Below are 19,015 nucleotides of genomic sequence, written 5' to 3' on the forward strand. Positions count from 1 at the left end.
GCTCCCCTGAGAAAATGTTGATTTCTATGATCTATTATGTGTATTTTAAGATGTTCTGAAGGCCAAAAAAATTAGATAACAATAGCTTGAAAACCATGTCACTCGGCGCCGCTGCGGATTGAAGAACACAGTGACACAAAGACTAAAAGACGGGACGAAGCCGTAGCCGAAGCTTCGCTTTTTGTTCGCTTTTTGCAATGTTTTAAAGGTTAATCACATATTTTTTTAGGGGGGGCTGAGGGGAGGCATAAGTTCATTAAAAAAGGGCCTAGTGACGCCTATGGTTATGACAGTTTTACTTGATTAATTTACACTAAACAGCTATCTCTGATGTAATGTTTTTTTTTAAATTCAAATGAACTGCTATAATGTTCTGCACCTAAAATGAGCATGGCGTGTGGTCCGTCCAGTACTAATATTAAGCGTAATGTTTTGCTCAGCGTTATGATAGAGCGACCAGCTTAGTAGAGAACAAGTAACCAATAAGTAGGCTAACATACCTGTATATTTCGCTTTCTCTTTTATATTTCCTCTTTTTGCTTTTTACGATACTGAGCCCCTGATGGCTTTGACCTCTTCATGATGATGAAACTAAAGCACGGATGACGACGTTCCCTGCCGCCCTCTACATGATCTCATTTCATTACAGCAGAGCCACTATCACCATGGCGATTTCACTCTAATAATCGCAACTAAACATAATGCCTCGAAATAGCAAAATTACGAAATATTAATAATAAAATATATATGAAATAACTAAGAACAAATCATTTCAAGTCAATGACTTAATAACTACTAACAACCTAGATTTTCTGCTTCTAAATGAAACGTGGCTAGAAGAAAACTGTAGTGCAACAGTCCTCAATGAAGCAGCCCCTCCTAACTTTACTTTTATGAGTGTTTGCAGAGCAGTTAGGAGAGGTGGGGCTGTTGCTGCTCTTTTTAAAGATTTCTATCAATGTAAGCAAGTATCATTTGGTGACTATTTGTCTATAGAATATCTGGGTATTGTGTTAAAAGGTTCTCCACGCATCCTGCTTATCATTATTTACAGGCCTCCAAAGTACTCTCCAGCCTTTATTGAGGAATTTACAGAACTGTTATCAATAATTTCCTCAGAGTTCGACTGTTTTGCTATTGCTGGGGATTTTAACATTCACATAGACAATATTGAATCCAGTACAACAAAAGAGCTCATGACTGTTCTTAACACTTTTGATTTGACACAGCATGTAAATGGACCCACACACAATCGTGGACACACCCTAGATTTATTTATCAGTAAGGGTCTAAACATTTCATCAATTGTTATTAAGGATGTGGCACTGTCTGATCATTTCTGTATTTTCTTTGATATATCAATCTCTCCTGCCATTGAAGCTAGATCTGTCTCTGTCAAAAAGAGATGCTTAAATGAGAACACTAATGTGCTGTTTATGAAGGCTTTATCTCTAACACCAAGCATATCTGCAGACTCTGTTGATTTTCTCCTTGACTCCTTTAACTCAAAAGTAAAAAGTGTAATTGATGATATTGCTCCTCTAAAAGTCAGGAAAAAGAGTACCAAACAAAAAGCACCATGGAGAAACTCAACAGCAATACAAATAATGAAAAGACAATGCAGAAAATCTGAACGCATGTGGCAGAAGACAAAACTTGTAGTCCATTATAACATCTATAAAGACACCCTTCATGCTTTCAATGTTGAACTAGGCAAAGCTAGACAGACCTTCTTCTCAAACATTATAAACAGAAACATAAACAACACGCGCACTCTTTTTGCTACTGTCGAGAGACTAACAAACCCCCCGAGTCAGACTCCTAGTGAAATGCTCTCAGACAGTAAATGCAGTGAGTTTGCTTCCTACTTCTCCGAGAAAATCAATAATATCAGAAAGGCGATCAGCACATCCTCTAGTTGCTCTGGGGTCAGTAAGATCATACCAAGCCCTCGGAAAATTACCATGTCAGATTTTGAAGCTATTGACTGCAAAATTTTAGAAGACACAGTACAGCATCTTAAAACATCAACCTGCGCCCTTGACACACTCCCCACTTCTTTTTTCAAAAGTGTGTTTAACTGTTTAGAAGCAGATCTCCTAGAAGTGGTAAACTCCTCACTTCTCTATGGGACTTTTCCAACCGCCCTTAAAACTGCAATAGTTAAGCCTCTTCTGAAAAAGAGAAATCTGGATAACTCCATACTGAGCAACTAGAGACCAATCTCAAATCTCCCCTTCATAGGCAAAATCATTGAAAAAGTTGTTTTCAATCAGTTGAACAAATTCTTACACTCGAATGGATACTTTGACCATTTTCAATCTGGTTTCCGTCCACATCACAGTACAGAGACAGCGCTCATAAAGATTATAAATGATATTCGCTTAAACACTGATACAGGCAAAACATCAATTCTGGTTCTACTCGACCTCAGTGCTGCATTCGACACTGTTGACCACACCATACTTCTAGACAGGCTGGAAAACTGGGTCGGGCTTTCTGGGATGGTTCTCAAATGGTTCAGGTCATACTTAGAAGGGAGAGGTTATTATGTGAGTATAGGAGATCATAAGTCTGAGTGGACATCCATGACATGCGGAGTCCCACAAGGGTTCATTCTTGCACCACTCCTGTTTAACCTGTATATGCTGCCACTGAGCCAAATAATGAAAAAGAACAATATTGCTTACCACAGCTATGCTGATGACACCCAGCTCTACTTAGCACTATCACCTAATGACTACAGCCCCATTGACTCCCTGTGCAAATGCATTGATGAAGTTAACGACTGGATGTGCCAAAACTATCTTCAGTTAAACAAAGACAAAACCGAAATCACTACATTTGGAAACAAAGATGAAATTCTCAAGGTGAACGCATATCTTGAGGCTAAAGGCCTGATAACAAAAAATCAAGTCAGGAATCTTGGAGTGATTTTGGAGTCAGACCTGAGTTTCAGTAGTCATGTCAAAGCAATAACTAAATCAGCATACTATCATCTGAAAAATATTGCAAGGATTAGATGTTTTGTCTCCAGGCAAGACTTAGAGAAACTCGTTCATGCTTTCATCACCAGTAGGGTGGACTATTGTAATGGTCTTCTCACCGGCCTTCCCAAAAAGACCATTAGACAGCTGCAGCTCATACAGAATGCTGCTGCCAGGATTCTGAGCAGAACCAGAAAATATGACCATATCACACCAGTCCTCAGGTCTTTACACTGGCTTCCAGTTACATTTAGGATCGACTTTAAAGTACTATTACTTGTTTATAAATCACTCAATGACCTAGGACCTCAATACATCACAGATATGCTGATTAAATACAAACCCAACAGATCACTCAGATCAGCAGGATCAAATCAGTTAGAAATACCAAGAGTTCAATCAAAGCAAGGAGAGTCTGCTTTTAGCTATTATGCCAGCCATAGTTGGAACCAGCTTCCTGAACAGATCAGATGTGCTCCAACAGTAGCCACATTCAAATCCAGACTCAAAACACATCTATTCAGCTGTGCATTTACTGAATGAGCTCTGAGCACTGTATGTCCAACTGATTGCACCCTATCTTATCTCTTTATTCTTTTTATAATTGTTTTAGTTAACCTTTGTTCTTATCTTTGGTTATTGTTTATTTTATATGTTCTTTTGAGTTAAATATGATGAGTGAAAACTGGGTTTGATGGAAATAGTAAGTTTGACAAAAAGGTTTGAGTATGTGTAAATCTGTGGAGGGTATGATGAGTGAGAATGGGTTTAACAAGAAGGTTACTGAGTAAAAATCAGGGAATAGTGATTAAAATGGATGTTATGAACGTGTTTGAGAAAGAAATGAATGAGAGGTGCTCTAATAAAGATGGTAAATGTAGGTAGGCTATAAACTGAAGAATGTTTATTTTTATATCAGGGATCTGACCTTTTTTTTTTTTTTTTTTTTTTTTTAATTCTTATTATTGTCTTTACAACTGTTTTTAACTATGCTTGTTTTAAATTTTTATTCGTCCATATGGTACTCTTTTTTTCTCATGCATTTGTTACCACTGTTTTAATTAATTTCTATGTAAAGCACTTTGAATTGCCATTGGGTATGAAATGTGCTATACAAATAAACTTGCCTTGCCTTGCCTAAAACATCTTGTTGGCGCCCTAGGCGACTGCCTAGTTTGCCTATGCCTAGAAACGGCACTGGATTTAGATAAACAAGTGTAAAACACTCATTTTATGAGGTATTGATATCAAATTTGAAATTGGGTTTGGTAAGGCTTCAGACTGTGATCCCATTGTGTTTTCCAGCCAATAGCTACCAGCTATAGTTATCTGCAGGCATCTTACAAAAAAAAAGTAGGCAGAATATTTTTTTTTACATTTTTCAGTGAGTTCAAAATTATATTACTCAATACCAGTAAGACTTAGTGATTTTGACAGTTTAGGAACAAACCTCAGTGTCACCTTTTAAAAGAGACCAAATCCATGCATATCCTCCATATGGTTCTAGCACAGCATGCAATTCGTTTTAGGCAAAATTGACAGGAATGCTAAGGGGTTAAGTCAATATTTATTAATTCTTTATTTTGATACCCTTGGCAGGTCTCCACTTCTTCCGGTGGCTGACCTCACAGGGTGAAACATGTAGCTGTCACTGGCATCCCCTCCTTTGCACCCCTCATCCTGTGTAAGAGAAATGTATTACTCGGCTTTTGCCCTCACACATAAACTCACAAACATCTAGAGCCAAGCTTGCCAGGTTTATTCACCAGCTCACCGCAGTTGACAAAGCAAATATACTCCTTGCCAGAGCAGCCCATGAGAGGTAACAAATGGTTCCTGGCTTCCCCGTAGAGCCCCACTTCTCACTGTCCACATCGCCTCAGCATATTTTCTTTGTATTGTGACAACTCAGCACCCAATAAAACACGAATGTAATTCTGTTGCCTGCAGCTCAGGCGGCTCCTTATAGAGTTAATGGTGCACAGTAAGTGCAAAACTAAACTAAACAAACTAAAACAAATTGGACAAGTTTTGTATACTATGACCAATTCATTATACAAGGGGTTTTCAAACTTTTTGATGCCAAAATATGATGATCCCCTAGTAAGAGACTGAAAATATACTTTAACGAAGTAAACGTAATTCATTACTACCCACCTCTACATAAGTTTCTCTGACTTCAGGCCCTGAAGAACTCCCTGCTGAGACGTTGCTGAGACGCCGATGCCTTATCATCTCCATCTCAATCACAGCGTCCATTTCCGCATCTTCTTCAGGCCCTGAAGAACTCCCTGCTGAGACGTTGCTGAGACGCCGATCCCTTATCATCTCCATCTCAATCACAGCGTCCATTTCCGCATCTTCTTCAGGCCCTGAAGAACTCCCTGCTGAGACGTTGCTGAGACGCCGATCCCTTATCATCTCCATCTCAATCACAGCGTCCATTTCCGCATCTTCTTCAGGCCCTGAAGAACTCCCTGCTGAGACGTTGCTGAGACGCCGATCCCTTATCATCTCCATCTCAATCACAGCGTCCATTTCCGCATCTTCTTCAGGCCCTGAAGCACTCCTTGCTGAGACGTTGCTGAGACGCCGATCCCTTATCATCTCCATCTCAATCACAGCGTCCATTTCCGCATCTTCTTCAGGCCCTGAAGAACTCCCTGCTGAGACGTTGCTGAGACGCCGATCCCTTATCATCTCCATCTCAATCACAGCGTCCATTTCCGCATCTTCTTCAGGCCCTGAAGAACTCCCTGCTGAGACGTTGCTGAGACGCCGATCCCTTATCATCTCCATCTCAATCACAGCGTCCATTTCCGCATCTTCTTCAGGCCCTGAAGAACTCCCTGCTGAGACGTTGCTGAGACGCAGATCCCTTATCATCTCCATCTCAATCACAGCGTCCATTTCCGCATCTTCTTCAGGCCCTGAAGAACTCCCTGCTGAGACGTTGCTGAGACGCCGATCCCTTATCATCTCCATCTCAATCACAGCGTCCTTTTCCGCATCTTCTTCAGGCCCTGAAGCACTCCTTGCTGAGACGTTGCTGAGACGCCGATCCCTTATCATCTCCATCTCAATCACAGCGTCCTTTTCCGCATCTTCTTCAGGCCCTGAAGCACTCCTTGCTGAGACGTTGCTGAGATGCCGATCCCTTATCATCTCCATCTCAATCTCAGCGTCCATTTCCGCATCTTTAGCCTCCTTATTGCTCTTCTCCAGGTGTTTCATCAATACGGCCACCACCACATTAACCAACACAAACTGAGCCATCAGCACAAAGGTGACAAAGTAGATGGGGGAGATCACAGCGAAGCATTCCTCAGATGAAGGGCAATCTCGCAGAGTGTCCTGTACATATGCAACATGTTAATGACAAACCTGCACCTGAAGGTGAAACCCATTGAAAAACCTCTACTGCACTGTAGTACCTTCATTATGCCACTCCAGTTATCCCCCGTCGACACTCTGAATAATGTTAAAAAGGCCATCCCAAAGTTCTCAAATGTGGCGTGTCGACTAAGTCCTTCACATGGATAGCGGTCAGAGCATTCTAGATAAAAATATTGGTAGACATAGTATAACAAGAGTCAAACATTTTTAAACATCTCACAAAAAGCATCATCACTCAATGTGTTGCTAAAAATGAAGGTAACCTGACAGGGTCCTCTGTATTATCATTAAAGAAGCAAATGAGCTGCAGACACGCCCCCAGACACGTCTGACACAATAATTAGCATTGATTTTAATGTTGAAGGCTAATGAAAGTAATTAGAGTGCTTGCCCTTTAAAAGAAAGAATAATCCTGTCATTTGTGTTCCAGAGGCTTCTCGCAGGGATATAAGTAGCATAGGAATTTCTCTTTGAGCCTAGAGGCTATCTCACAAAAATGCTACCATTGCAGAAGCAAACTCTAAAGATCAGCGCTAATTTAGCTTCTTCCATTATGACAGTACAGTTTAAGGAGAGCTAATTTAGAGCCCTAAAACTGATAGAAACATTCCCATGGGGGCCAAATTGAAGTATTTCTGACCTAAAAATAAGAGTGGCAGAGCTCAGTTTGAACAGTGGGCAGGGTTGCAGCACTGACCTAGTTTTCCAAAAAGCTCCACGCCAAGTGCCGCATAAATAAAGTAGAAGAGAATAAACAGCAAGCCCAGATCTCCCACCTAAAGAGAGGAAGTGCATTATCACAGTATGTTATTAAACAATCAATCATGGGGAGTAGAATTGTGTTAGAGATACTTTATCTCCAACTTATCTCTGTCCTCCCTTATGTTTTACATCTACACACAAAGCCAAACAAATGCAATTGTGCAGTACCTATACATCTTTCTAAAACAAAATCACATACACACAACACGACAACAGCATACTTTATATAGTACAAATATTCTGTCTCTGATATAAACTATATATATATAATGATAAGACAATATAATGATAAACATATTTACATAAATAAATCAATAGAATATAAATGTATAATAAAATACATATTTTAAAATAAAAAAAATATTTTGATTAATTAATAGATTAATAAATGATGAATTAACAATGAATGAATATAAAACCCCCACAAAATTAGGTACCTGTGGTAAAGCTTGCTTTAATGTGTCCAACAGGGCTCTCATGCCTGTAGCCACCTTCAAAAGCTTCAATACTGTTGGGCAAAAGCGCAGAAAAACACATCCATTTATATAACAGACCATACAAATACATTTTGTATGGTTTGTGAAAAAAATACGAAGCTAAAAGACTTCCGTACCTCTAGCTATCCTTAGCACCCTTACGCCCGTTTCACACATACTCCGTCTGCAGTGCGTGTGCGTTGCGTATTTTTTTCCGTACCCATGTTAACGGATGACAGCGTTCACACTGCACGCGGATGCAGTCCGTCAGTCCGTTCCAGGAGCGTTGCGTCTGCAGCAGTACACGGATCGTTTTCGTACCGAGTCTATTTTTTGCTGCGCTGCGCTGCGTTGCGTTGCTGCATTAAAGTGATAGAACATTTTTCGCATTAAAATAAACATGTACTGACGCGAAAATCTAGTAATTTCAAAGCGGATGCATATCATTTAAAATATACTCTTGTTTCAAAGTCAACACATGGCTTTTTTTCTCAAGTAAAGCAACAAAACGACACCTTACCTGGCATTGAGGTAAAAAAATGTGCCATAATGGATAGCACTCGTACTTTCTTGGAGGTGAAAAGCAAAGTTCTTTTTGACCTGCAGGATTTCTTTTAAAAGGGTGTAAAAACGAAAGAAAAGACGAGAGTCGGCTGTTTTTGAATAGACTATTCTAAGTTTCTAATTTAAAATGTTTATGATTTTAGGCTATAACCTATGTTTAAATGTTTTGCCTTTTGTGTGAGCTAAATCTAAAGTATATTTATATATAAATATGAATTAATGAATTGAAAAAATGTTGTTTAAATGTAGTAGGCTATGTAACCTGACTTCTGTTAAAGAGTAAACAAAGAGGATTGGAATTCTGACGAGGCATGTTCAGTAAAAACTTTTGGATTTAAAAAAATAATGAATAAATGCTGTGTTTGTGGTGTGCAACAGCGGATCAGTTGCGGACTGCAAACGCAGCATATGTGAAAACACTACAGGGTGTGGGGCTCCTGCAACGCATACGCAACGCAACACGCACTGCACACGCACTGCAGACGGAGTATGTGTGAAACGGGCGTTATAATGCGGATGATGGTGGGGTTGATTGGCAGCGCTGAATTCATCTTGATCTCCTCCAGTGTGATGCCCATGATGGAGAGCAGGACTATGGCTAGATCCAGCTGGTTCCATCTGCCAACACATTAAAACATCATACAGTTAAAATACAACATCCAGCAACGAGTGTCATTTATCTAATCGGCGTCTGAACATTAAGCAAGCTGAGCAAACAAACCGTACAGATTCATAAGCATATTGCAAATACAACAACATACGGATGATTGCACCTGTACAAGTGCTAATGTGGGATTAATGACAAACAACAGGGATCATAACCCCTTTTAATTTAGCAACTGAATTGGAGTTGTATACAATGTATATATATATATATATATATATATATATATATATATATATATATATATATATATATATATATATATATATATATATATATATATATATTATTTATATGATTTATATAGCGCTTTTCAAGGCACTCAAAGCGCTTTACATTGACGGGGGGAATCTCCTCAACCACCACCAATGTGCAGCATCCACCTGGATGATGCGACGGCAGCCATATTGCGCCAGAACGCTTACCACACACCAGCTGATTGGTGAGAGGAGACAGAGTGATGAAGCCAATCAGGAGAGGGGGATGATTAGAAGGCCATGAAGGACAGAGGCCAATGGGCAAATTTGGCCAGGTTCAACTATACCCCCAACTATATGGGGGTATAGTTCCCCATATTCTTCAAAATATATTATTTTATGTTCAACAGAAGACAGAAATTCATACATGTTTGGAACACCTTTTTTTTTTTTAAATTTCCTTTTTTAGGTGAAATATCCCTTTAACTGTTTTGGGTTAAGCACTTGCAAATTACTGCATGACTAGTTATCTAAGTAAACAAGTTTATCCACTGCACAAAGAGAGTCTATGGTGAGGGGACACGATTCCTCATAGACCTCCTTAAATGTACTTTAGTATCAGGATTAGAATAAGATGGCTTAGTAAAAAAATAAAATGGTAATGAGAATATAATGTGCAGTATAGCCAGTATAATACTGTAATACCATAAAGTGCACCCTATAAGCACTCGTGAATACTGATTTTACATCTAGAAACTTATTCTTCTATCCATACATGCCTCCATTTTTAAAATTATTTACAGGGTATTTACATTAGAGCCATAAAGGCAACAATACCTGTCCTTGAAGAATCTCTGAAAACCGAATGCCACAAGTTTGAGCAAAGCCTCAATAACAAAGACAACGGTGAAGGCATTGTTGCAGTATTTCAATGCCTCTTCAAGGTACTGTGAGAGATAGGAGCAAAGATTTCATTAGTTTTAATGTAGTATAATAAAGTAGCATATTGACACTTAAAACACATTTAATAATGCACAAAAATATTTTTTTTATAAATTGCAGGTGTCATTTATTTTAAAGATGAGCACAAACACTTTCCAAGCAAAATATTTGACAAAAATACGTTTGCCACTTTAGGTCCCAAATGATTAAATGCAACTTTATGCAACGGTTAAGATATGCAACATTAGATAAAAAAATAATCAAGATGTGATCCCAGACTCACCAGGGGCTGATTGAAATGCTCAACAGACATAGTGACCATGTTGATGCCGATGATGCAGGTGATGAAGACATCCAGGTAGTGGTTGGTACACAGTTTGTGGATGTAGAGCCGGGCTGGAGAGTAATCTGTATAGTACGGTCTCTCCTGGGCCTCTGTTGATACAGTCACACAGACAGACAGCACAGAACAGTCATTGCAGGGTAAATACAGATAAACCAAATCACTGATGCAAAAGGCACTGGGTGTGAGGGGACGACTGCTGCAGAGAGGACCAGAACTTTATCTTGCCATCACTGTGCTCTCCGTTTACAGTCCTCTCATGCAGCACTTGTGCCTTCATGGATTTCAAGCATGCTGCTTTGGTGAACATGCCGTTGTAAATATGGCAGTGTGTGGGAGAACATATGAAAGGACTAGCACCAGTGACTGGGTCATATTGAGTGTTTACCAAGGAGAGCTCAGAGGTGACTGTTTATCGATTAGTAGTACTGTGTGTGATATATTGGACATGACAGCAACCGTAAAATTGATTTGAGTTTGAATCCATCTTTCTGAGTCTGCCATAAAAGCATGTTTAAAGGTAAATACCATATGCCAAGAGAGAAGCCTTTTGAGCTACTGAATATCTGAGTTAAACATGCAGGTAGAGCATAACATTAACATGAAACATCTCTCCCTAGCAGATACTACACTCATGGCCACCTTAAAAGTCTTTTATAGTTGCACACAGAAACAGCCTGTCTTTGAATATGATGGGATAATGGCAAGCCAAGATGGAATCTGTGAATGTCTTCCACATTTTCAGCTCTGAATTTGAGGAAAATCTGATGAATTCTGCAGAATATAAAATGAGTTAAGCTGAACATACTGTTCTTTTAATGATAGTTAAATGCTTTATTAGCAAATTATCCAAAATATTTCGTAAATGAGCGCAAAAGTGGTATATTTTCATTTTGAGGCAATCCACTGAGCTTTCTGTGGGAGCAGATTCCATGTGAGGCTGGATAATGGACAGATCTACAGATGTTATTTGGATATGTTGTATATAGGGATGTTTCTTCAACTTATTTGTGTCCCATACTGAGTACTGTAATTAACTGTAATTACTGTAATTAATAATACTGAGTATATAATTAACATTTAGGCATATCTCACATTTAGGTATATGAGCATAATATTTTTCAATTAAATTATTCATTTAATTGTATTTAGGATGCATTCAATGCTAGCCATTTAATTAGCCTAAACAAAGTTAAATGAATATGCCATTTTAATTAAAATGTTATTTACATTACAGTTTAAAACTGAATACATAACTTGAGATATGGTAAGGATTTTCAATACTTGATTAAAAAAGCATAATATGACAAATGTGTTCTCCAAGATGTGTTCTTTTGTTCCACATGGCCAAAGTTGAAGAAACACCATGTATTCAAATATTTGCCACCTTTTCTTTCCTACCCTGCCCACTCTGTGTTGTGAGGACTGTTTTATGAGATGTCCTTTAATCTATCCCAGATGAATGCATTGAGGGGCTCTTTGAATAGATCCAGGGAAATAAAACTCAACTGCTATGGACTCAGCTATGAGTACTATAAGTCAAACTCACATGCACGATTAATCCCCTGACTGCAGAAAAGGCTAGAGAAGCCAAGTGTGACAAAAATAGATAAAATGTCAGCTTTTATGCTAAAGATCATTTATCAGCAAGCTTTATCCTGGCGGGTATGGTGCTTAAACAAAGAAAGCACTTCTTCACATTTATCTGTTTAGTCACGTAAAATCATGGCCTGCATTCTCAGAGTCCTTAATGCTTGCAGAAGTGAACCAGACAGCCCTAATAGTCCCTTCAGTGTGCCAAACTGATTAAGACAGACAGCCAGACCATAGCCAACTAACCATTTCTGATCTCTCGACTGTTTACATATGTCTGAGTTCAGTGCACACATCCCCCCACCCCATGTCGATTTGTCAATCTGTCTGATATACACTACTGTTTAAAGGTTTGGGGTCAGTAGTAGAAGAAATACTTTTATTCATCAAGGATGCACTAAACTGAATAGAAGTGACAGTTCAAAGGAATTTGTAACATTATAAAAGTTTTACTTTCTATTCATCAAATAATCCTGAATTTTCTTTCATGGTTTCTACAAAAATATTTTTCAACATTGATAACAATCAGTAATGTTTCTTTATAATGATTTCTGAAGGATCATGTGACAATGAAGAAGGAATACATTATATTTTCCAACAGAAAGTGTAATAGTATTTCCCAGTATTACCATTTCTAATCAAATAAATGTAGCCTTGGTGAGCATAAAAGACTTCTTTTCAAAAACATCAAATCTTACCGACCCCAAACAGTTTTAAACAGTGACACGGGGCCATTCAAACAGGATGCACTCTTGGTCTAAGTTCACATAGAGACTGACATCTTTGGCCATTGTGTTACATATTGTGCTATGATTCCATTGTATTAAAAGCAATTTTTCAAGTTTCAAATGTGCAATCTTTGAAAACTGCTTTTGCATGCACAAATGTGCAAATGGCTTCTTGCTCACTTTGTGCTGCCTGTTCTCAGTAAGTTTGGTTTATTGAGGTGTGATGACTCTACACACTCAAGATTGATATTACAATTTTGAATTGTTCTGATGGTACACTGTAAACATTTTGTGTTGGTTTTTGTTGGTTTAACTTAAAGCTACACTGTGTGATATTTCCCCCCCATCTAGCGGTGTAAAGGTATATGAGCATCCAGTGAATATTAGTTTCTGTTCCTCTCAATTCCGATTTCGTTTTAACTCCTACGGTGGCCAATTTAGTCCAAGATTAACATGGCTTCCAGTTCGACCTCGTTCATGACTGCCATCGAGTGTTAAAATGTGGAAAAAGCGAAGCTTGAATTTACGGGTATGTCCCTCTTTGGCTAATGTACTTTCAAGATGGAGGAGCAACATGGTGACCAGCATTCGAACCCCTCACCCGTATGTATTTTCAATGGCATATTATAAACTTAAGAAAATACTTTATTATTTGAAAGAAGTAAATATACTTTAATGAGCACACATATTTTTGAAAGAACTAAGTGTTTTTAGCTAAGAATAAACTAAAAAAGTTACACAGTGTAGCTTTAAAAAAGTAAGTAACCTGGTTGCCTTTAAATGTTGAGTTTATTCAAATAAAAAAATTGAGTTGATAAAATGAAGGAAATGTGTTTAATAAATAGAAACTCAAAATATTAATGTATCTGAACCACATAAAAAATGTGATAAATCATGAAAATAGCACTATTTGGCATGTTTCACTGCGTCATCAGAAATGAAACACACAATTACCCAATATGCTTACAACATCTTTTAATAATATTTTAATAAAGGTTGTCGAATCTCAAAAAATGTTCACTGTATTAACTCAAAATTTTAATTTCAATGAACTCAAAATTTTAAGGCAACCAGGTAACTTTTTCTAAATAATTTGTTTACAGTGTAGGAAAATGAACACGTTAAATAAACAGTCCTAATTAGTTCTGGTTTGGTCTTCTATTTAAACTAAAATGGTCTTCTATTATCTGACCACACTATATTATCATAGCAGGATACGATCTTGACGCTGACCCCATATGCACTGTGCAAACTTCCTCTGTTGGCTTGTCATGCAGGAGCATGCTGCAGTCCATCACAATCCAAGGCTGACTTTAGATTGGTGCCAAAATGTGCACGTTTTTTTAATTTAATTTAATTTATTAACTCAGCCTTATGACTGCTTCTGCCTTTAAAAAAATTCTCTAGCTTTCTCTCTCAGGCTCTGGAAGCAGGCAGTGCTCAGAAAAATAGACTACCGACCAGACCCGCAATTCTCCTTACTCCTGCGCTTTTTCTCCAGCAGTTTCTGCCTCTTCTCCTCACGCAGACGTGCCTCCTCTTCCTTCTGGTCCTGACGACACTTGTGGAAGTTCTCCCCCAAAACTCCCACAAACATGTTCAGCACAAAAAAGCTGACGAGCAGCATGAAAGAGAGGAAGTAGAGGAGCATCCAGGGGTTGTGATTTCGTTGAGGCTGCAGGAGTGAAGGGCGGGAAGATGGAGGACACATCCATCATATGACAAATTAGAAAAGTCATGTGAATTTAAAAATACTGAAACAGCACCAGCTAAAATGAGCAAAGCAGATCCAAACCTGCTGGTCCACCCCGACAGCATCCAACCCATCATACATTATATCGACCCATCCATCCTTACAGGAGAGGATGAACAGTGACATGAGAGCCTGTGGAAGAGAGACAGTAACCAGAAAAATCTTTATTTGTTCATAGTGACAGTCTCAGGATAATTTCAAACAAATTACGTTTATATAATATTAAATAAACGTTTTCTGACTGGAGGTCCTATAAAAACAAAAAGGCAATATGACCTCACTTTTTCACTCAGCCAGTTGCTTTCCCTGTTGAAAAAACAGCATATGCTGGTTAGGTATGTTTTGAAGCATGACAGCTGAAACCAGCTCAAACATGCTGCCATACTTCAAAACATAAGAAGAGTTAATATGCAAAAAAATGATAAATAGTATGTATAAAAAAAAAAAAAACTGAACTGACTGCCATGTGTTATTCTCCACTTATTACACGGCTCTGTGAAATACTTGATTCTGATTGGTCAATCGCTCATTCCAGCGGTATGTTATTTCCAGATAACACCCGATCATACAGGTACTACGAGTTATCTTGACCGGTACTATTTCTATGCTTAACGCTGGCACCATCTTGTGGCTGTTAAATGCTTAAACAGCCATGGCTACAATGGAAGACTTCAAGGCGGGTTTCTTTTATAAAGTTTTAAATATGGATCTTTTTCTTACACAAACGCATCAATTTGAATCAGAAGGCTCTATTAACCCATCAGAGCCGTGTTGAGCACGTTATTTGACGGACAGCTGCATTTTTTTTTTTGCATTTTTCAGCTACAACTACTGCTTGGATTAACGTTAGCCTGGACTTTTTTAAATATAACTCCGATTGTATTTGTCTGAAAGAAGAATGTCATATACACCTACGATAACTTGAGGGTGAGTAAATCATAGGCTTGGTTACATTTTTGCATGAACTAACCCTTTCAGCATTCATTTTCAACATTTAGCAGCAATAGATAAAGGCTTAAAGCAGGTTGGAACTGTTTTTCTTCGCGGAAGCTTTGCGTAAGAGCTAATAAAATATTTAATCTCAAGAAAATATTTTTTATTTGAGACTAGTAGCCATGTAATAAGCGGGATAATGTACACCCAGCCGGTTGTTATCGCAGAATAAACCCCTTCAGAGTGATGCAAGATCCTGATCACTCTGTCTGGGTTTATTCTGCGATAACAACCGGCTGGGTGTACATTATCCCTTACATATATAGCACGTTCTGACCCCTAAATGCGTTTTGTAACAAAATCCAGTATTGTCCACAATCAAGGCATGACAAGTTCACGTTCTACAGCAGAATCCGACAAGCACCCTTGTTTTTTGTGAACACAACTCGTTAAGTCTGTCAATCAGTGAATCAGCGTGCAGTATTCCACTCAGTTACAGGCTGTGCTTGCTGAAAGAAGTTTCGTCTGAGTTTCTTCAAAGATGACTAAAAGTGATCGAGGATGGATAATTTTGACGAACTCAACGAAGATATCTTCTTTGGGGCGTAAAAGGAACATAAAAGCTGAAACTTTTTTCATGGAACCTTGCTAAAGCAGCTTGTTATATATATATATTTTGATATATATATATAGGTTAGTTGTTATTACTTAATCAAAACAACCCAATGGGAATTATTTAAGAAAATAGTTCTGTTTTTGCAAATGGTCTCTTCCCTAACCAGCATATCCATTTTTTCCCCCCAATAGGGTTATTATGCTTCAGTATGTCAAACCAATGAATAATTGTAGTGAATAACAATTACCTGTCCCAAGTCATCGAAGTTGTACTTTCTTCGAGTCCATTTGTATCCTGCATTTTTACAATCAACCTTATTGGTGATGTTGTTGGTGTCGGAACCGTCGCAATGGAAAAATTTTCCTTTGAAGAGCTGTGATAGATAATATCAATACTGTTATCAAAAAAACAAACAAACTCATATTTCTGTTGAAAAGCACGTAGTGTGTTGCAACTGAAGCAATTACCTGAACTCCAAGAATGCCAAAGATAATAAAGAAGGCGCAGCAGATCAGAATAATGTTCCCAATGGGCTTCAGGGATCTTATTTGTGTTTCCACCACCAGCTTCAGTCCAGGAGCACGATTAATCACACTATTTAAGTGAAAAGTAAAGATACAACCTATTTCAACCTGTTTGGATTGCAGTGACATTTTTGTAATGGTACAATAGACTGGGTGACCTTTAAGATCAATAAACCACCGCTTGGTCTTACCTCTAAAATAAATTGAAATAGACTTAAGGCCTTTGCACACTGAATCCGAAATTCGCATGCAAAATTTACGCACGTCAAAAAATAAATTTGACCTCACGTTATGTCAATCACGCTTGCACACTGCCTCCGAAAGTTTCGTCAAAAAAAATTCAGAACAGGTTCGATTTTACATCCGTAAAAACGCATTTTGAGAGACGTTTTGACAACTCAGAGCCACCACACATATTATTCTAGCAAAAATACCACAAATTTTATTATATCACAGCTATAATTATAGCACAGTCTCTATAAAGCTGTGTGTGTGTGTGTGTGTGTGTGTGTGTGTGTGTGTGTGTGTGTGTGTGTGTGTGTGTGTGTGTGTGTGTGTGTGTGTTCGGATCCATAGACGTACTGCCAGGTGTTCGGGATCAATTGATTCACGGAAATTAGTGGTCTTCTTTTTAATGTGACTCCAGTATCGCTAGCAAAGCATCAAACTGAGCCACTGACACTGAAACTTTGAATCGGTCGGTCTGGATAATCCCGCTGGATAGAAACTTCTCTACGTGATCGCAGGAGTGGATGAACCCAATCTCCTCAGGACAAACAAATCATCCTCACTAGACATCACTGTCTTGTTTTGAATTTTTTTTTCCATAACGCATTTATTAATCCCCATCGGACTCAGTGTGCAAGGTCTCTGTGCGTGACAAATTTTTCGTATCACGAATACAAAAAAACGCATGCAAAAACATCGGACTCGATATTCGGTGCAAAGACCTTTAATTTTGTCAAGCTTTAGTTGAATCAGTAAGTGAGAAGGGGCTTTTAGAGTATACACATAATGCAACCACATGACTAACCTTCAGTTTATTTCCTAACTGGAGCAATGACTGTGTATCGGATTTCATTGATTGATTGCGCCTTAGACAGGCACGTTGTGACCTTTCACTGACTCACCTCAGCGGCCGAAGAGATCTCAGCAGGCGAAGAACCCTCAGGATACCAAAGATTTGGTGTCCACCTTGAGCCAGAGAGACCAGAATATCAACGAGCGAGACTAAGACCAGGATCCCATCCAGAACATTCCAGTTGCTCTTCATATAACTCTCCTTCCCGGAGAAGAAGCCAAGGGCCACCACCTTTAACACAAGCCATATCACATCTGTACAATTGTTTTGTGGAATGAGCACTCTTTATATATAAGAAAATCAAAAATCATACCTTTACAGTCATTTCAGCAAGAAAGATCCCAGTGAAAATATAATTGGAGACACTGAGAAACAGTCGCTCCTGAAATGAAAAAAAAAAAACATCATTATATACTGTATCATACATCCAGTAGGCATAGATACAAATGGACTATTAAAGATAAGCAAACTTACAGATGGCTGGATAGTGGGTCTTTCCATAGCAATGGTTATGCAGTTTAAGAAGATAAATACCAAGACTATATGATCAAACATCTTGTAAGAAATTAACCTTTGGCACATCATCCGAGACCTAGGAAAGAATTATACAAGTTACAGGCATGAACGTGAACCTTTGTTCAGCAGATGCTAGGAGATGGCAAATACTTACTTGCTCTGAGGAGAGAACAGATAAAGGGACCAGTCCTCATGATTTTTACACCACTTAGGTTTATATGTTTCCAATCTCCTCTTGAGACGAAGGCAGAAACTCTGTAACACGAGAGAGAGGTGTCAGCAAATTGAACAAGAACTACAGCTAATTACAACAGCTCTAAACTGCCAGGAGTTTTAAGTGTTTAAAGTAGATAAGAACCTCCTTAAAAGCATTAGTAGATTGGGTAAACCCAGCCTGATCTACCGGCGATTTGATTTTGCCCAGCAACTCAGTCTGGAAACCTGTACATTAATTTCTACTGCTTCTGTTACACTTTTGCAGGAACCAATTACAGACTGGCTTATCCACCTGGCTACTGGCGGGTTTAACACGATGACGGATAGAGAATCGATGGGTCGTTGCCCATTGATCACGCCTCTTGTGGACTGATTGTTTAAAGAACTATCCAATCGCATACAGAGTCATTTGAATAATGCTAGTTTATCACGCCTTTTTTGGTCTAATTGGTTGAAGGACTAACCAATTGTGTACAGAGTCATTTGAATAATGCTCATTGATCGCTTCTTTTGTGCAGTAGAAAATACTAAGCAGACTCCCCAGACCAATGTTCAATCTTAAATTGAGCTTGGTCTGGTGATAGCCATACACATAAACCTGCACATCTAACACAGAAATACAGAACTGGTCAAAGTTTGGGCACAATTGTTTCTTATCATCTTAAACTTTTTTATCTAAAGTCAAGTGTATAAAAATAAATGGTTAAGCTAGACCAGATAGTAA

General features: G+C 38.5%; 1 protein-coding gene across 1 annotated transcript in view; it reads right to left on the reverse strand.

Annotated features, from left to right (window-relative positions):
* Positions 1 to 4,540: 4,540 nt before the first annotated feature.
* Positions 4,541 to 19,015, reverse strand: part of LOC137043799 (voltage-dependent T-type calcium channel subunit alpha-1H-like) — a 41,799-nt gene continuing 27,324 nt past the window's right edge. The window contains exons 16-32 of the mRNA XM_067420238.1: positions 18,230 to 18,330; positions 18,034 to 18,151; positions 17,873 to 17,941; positions 17,609 to 17,790; positions 16,422 to 16,548; positions 16,202 to 16,327; positions 14,448 to 14,537; positions 14,114 to 14,327; positions 10,272 to 10,423; positions 9,884 to 9,993; positions 8,690 to 8,803; positions 7,759 to 7,778; positions 7,583 to 7,653; positions 7,081 to 7,159; positions 6,422 to 6,543; positions 5,145 to 6,341; positions 4,541 to 4,667 (exon numbers count right to left, since the gene is read on the reverse strand). Of these exons, the coding sequence (XP_067276339.1) occupies positions 4,566 to 4,667; positions 5,145 to 6,341; positions 6,422 to 6,543; positions 7,081 to 7,159; positions 7,583 to 7,653; positions 7,759 to 7,778; positions 8,690 to 8,803; positions 9,884 to 9,993; positions 10,272 to 10,423; positions 14,114 to 14,327; positions 14,448 to 14,537; positions 16,202 to 16,327; positions 16,422 to 16,548; positions 17,609 to 17,790; positions 17,873 to 17,941; positions 18,034 to 18,151; positions 18,230 to 18,330 (2,994 nt within the window). The 3' untranslated portion in view covers positions 4,541 to 4,565. The remainder of the gene's footprint in view (positions 4,668 to 5,144; positions 6,342 to 6,421; positions 6,544 to 7,080; positions 7,160 to 7,582; positions 7,654 to 7,758; positions 7,779 to 8,689; positions 8,804 to 9,883; positions 9,994 to 10,271; positions 10,424 to 14,113; positions 14,328 to 14,447; positions 14,538 to 16,201; positions 16,328 to 16,421; positions 16,549 to 17,608; positions 17,791 to 17,872; positions 17,942 to 18,033; positions 18,152 to 18,229; positions 18,331 to 19,015) is intronic.

This window comes from Pseudorasbora parva, chromosome 2 (assembly GCF_024679245.1).
Source record: "Pseudorasbora parva isolate DD20220531a chromosome 2, ASM2467924v1, whole genome shotgun sequence".
NCBI lineage: Eukaryota > Metazoa > Chordata > Actinopteri > Cypriniformes > Gobionidae > Pseudorasbora > Pseudorasbora parva.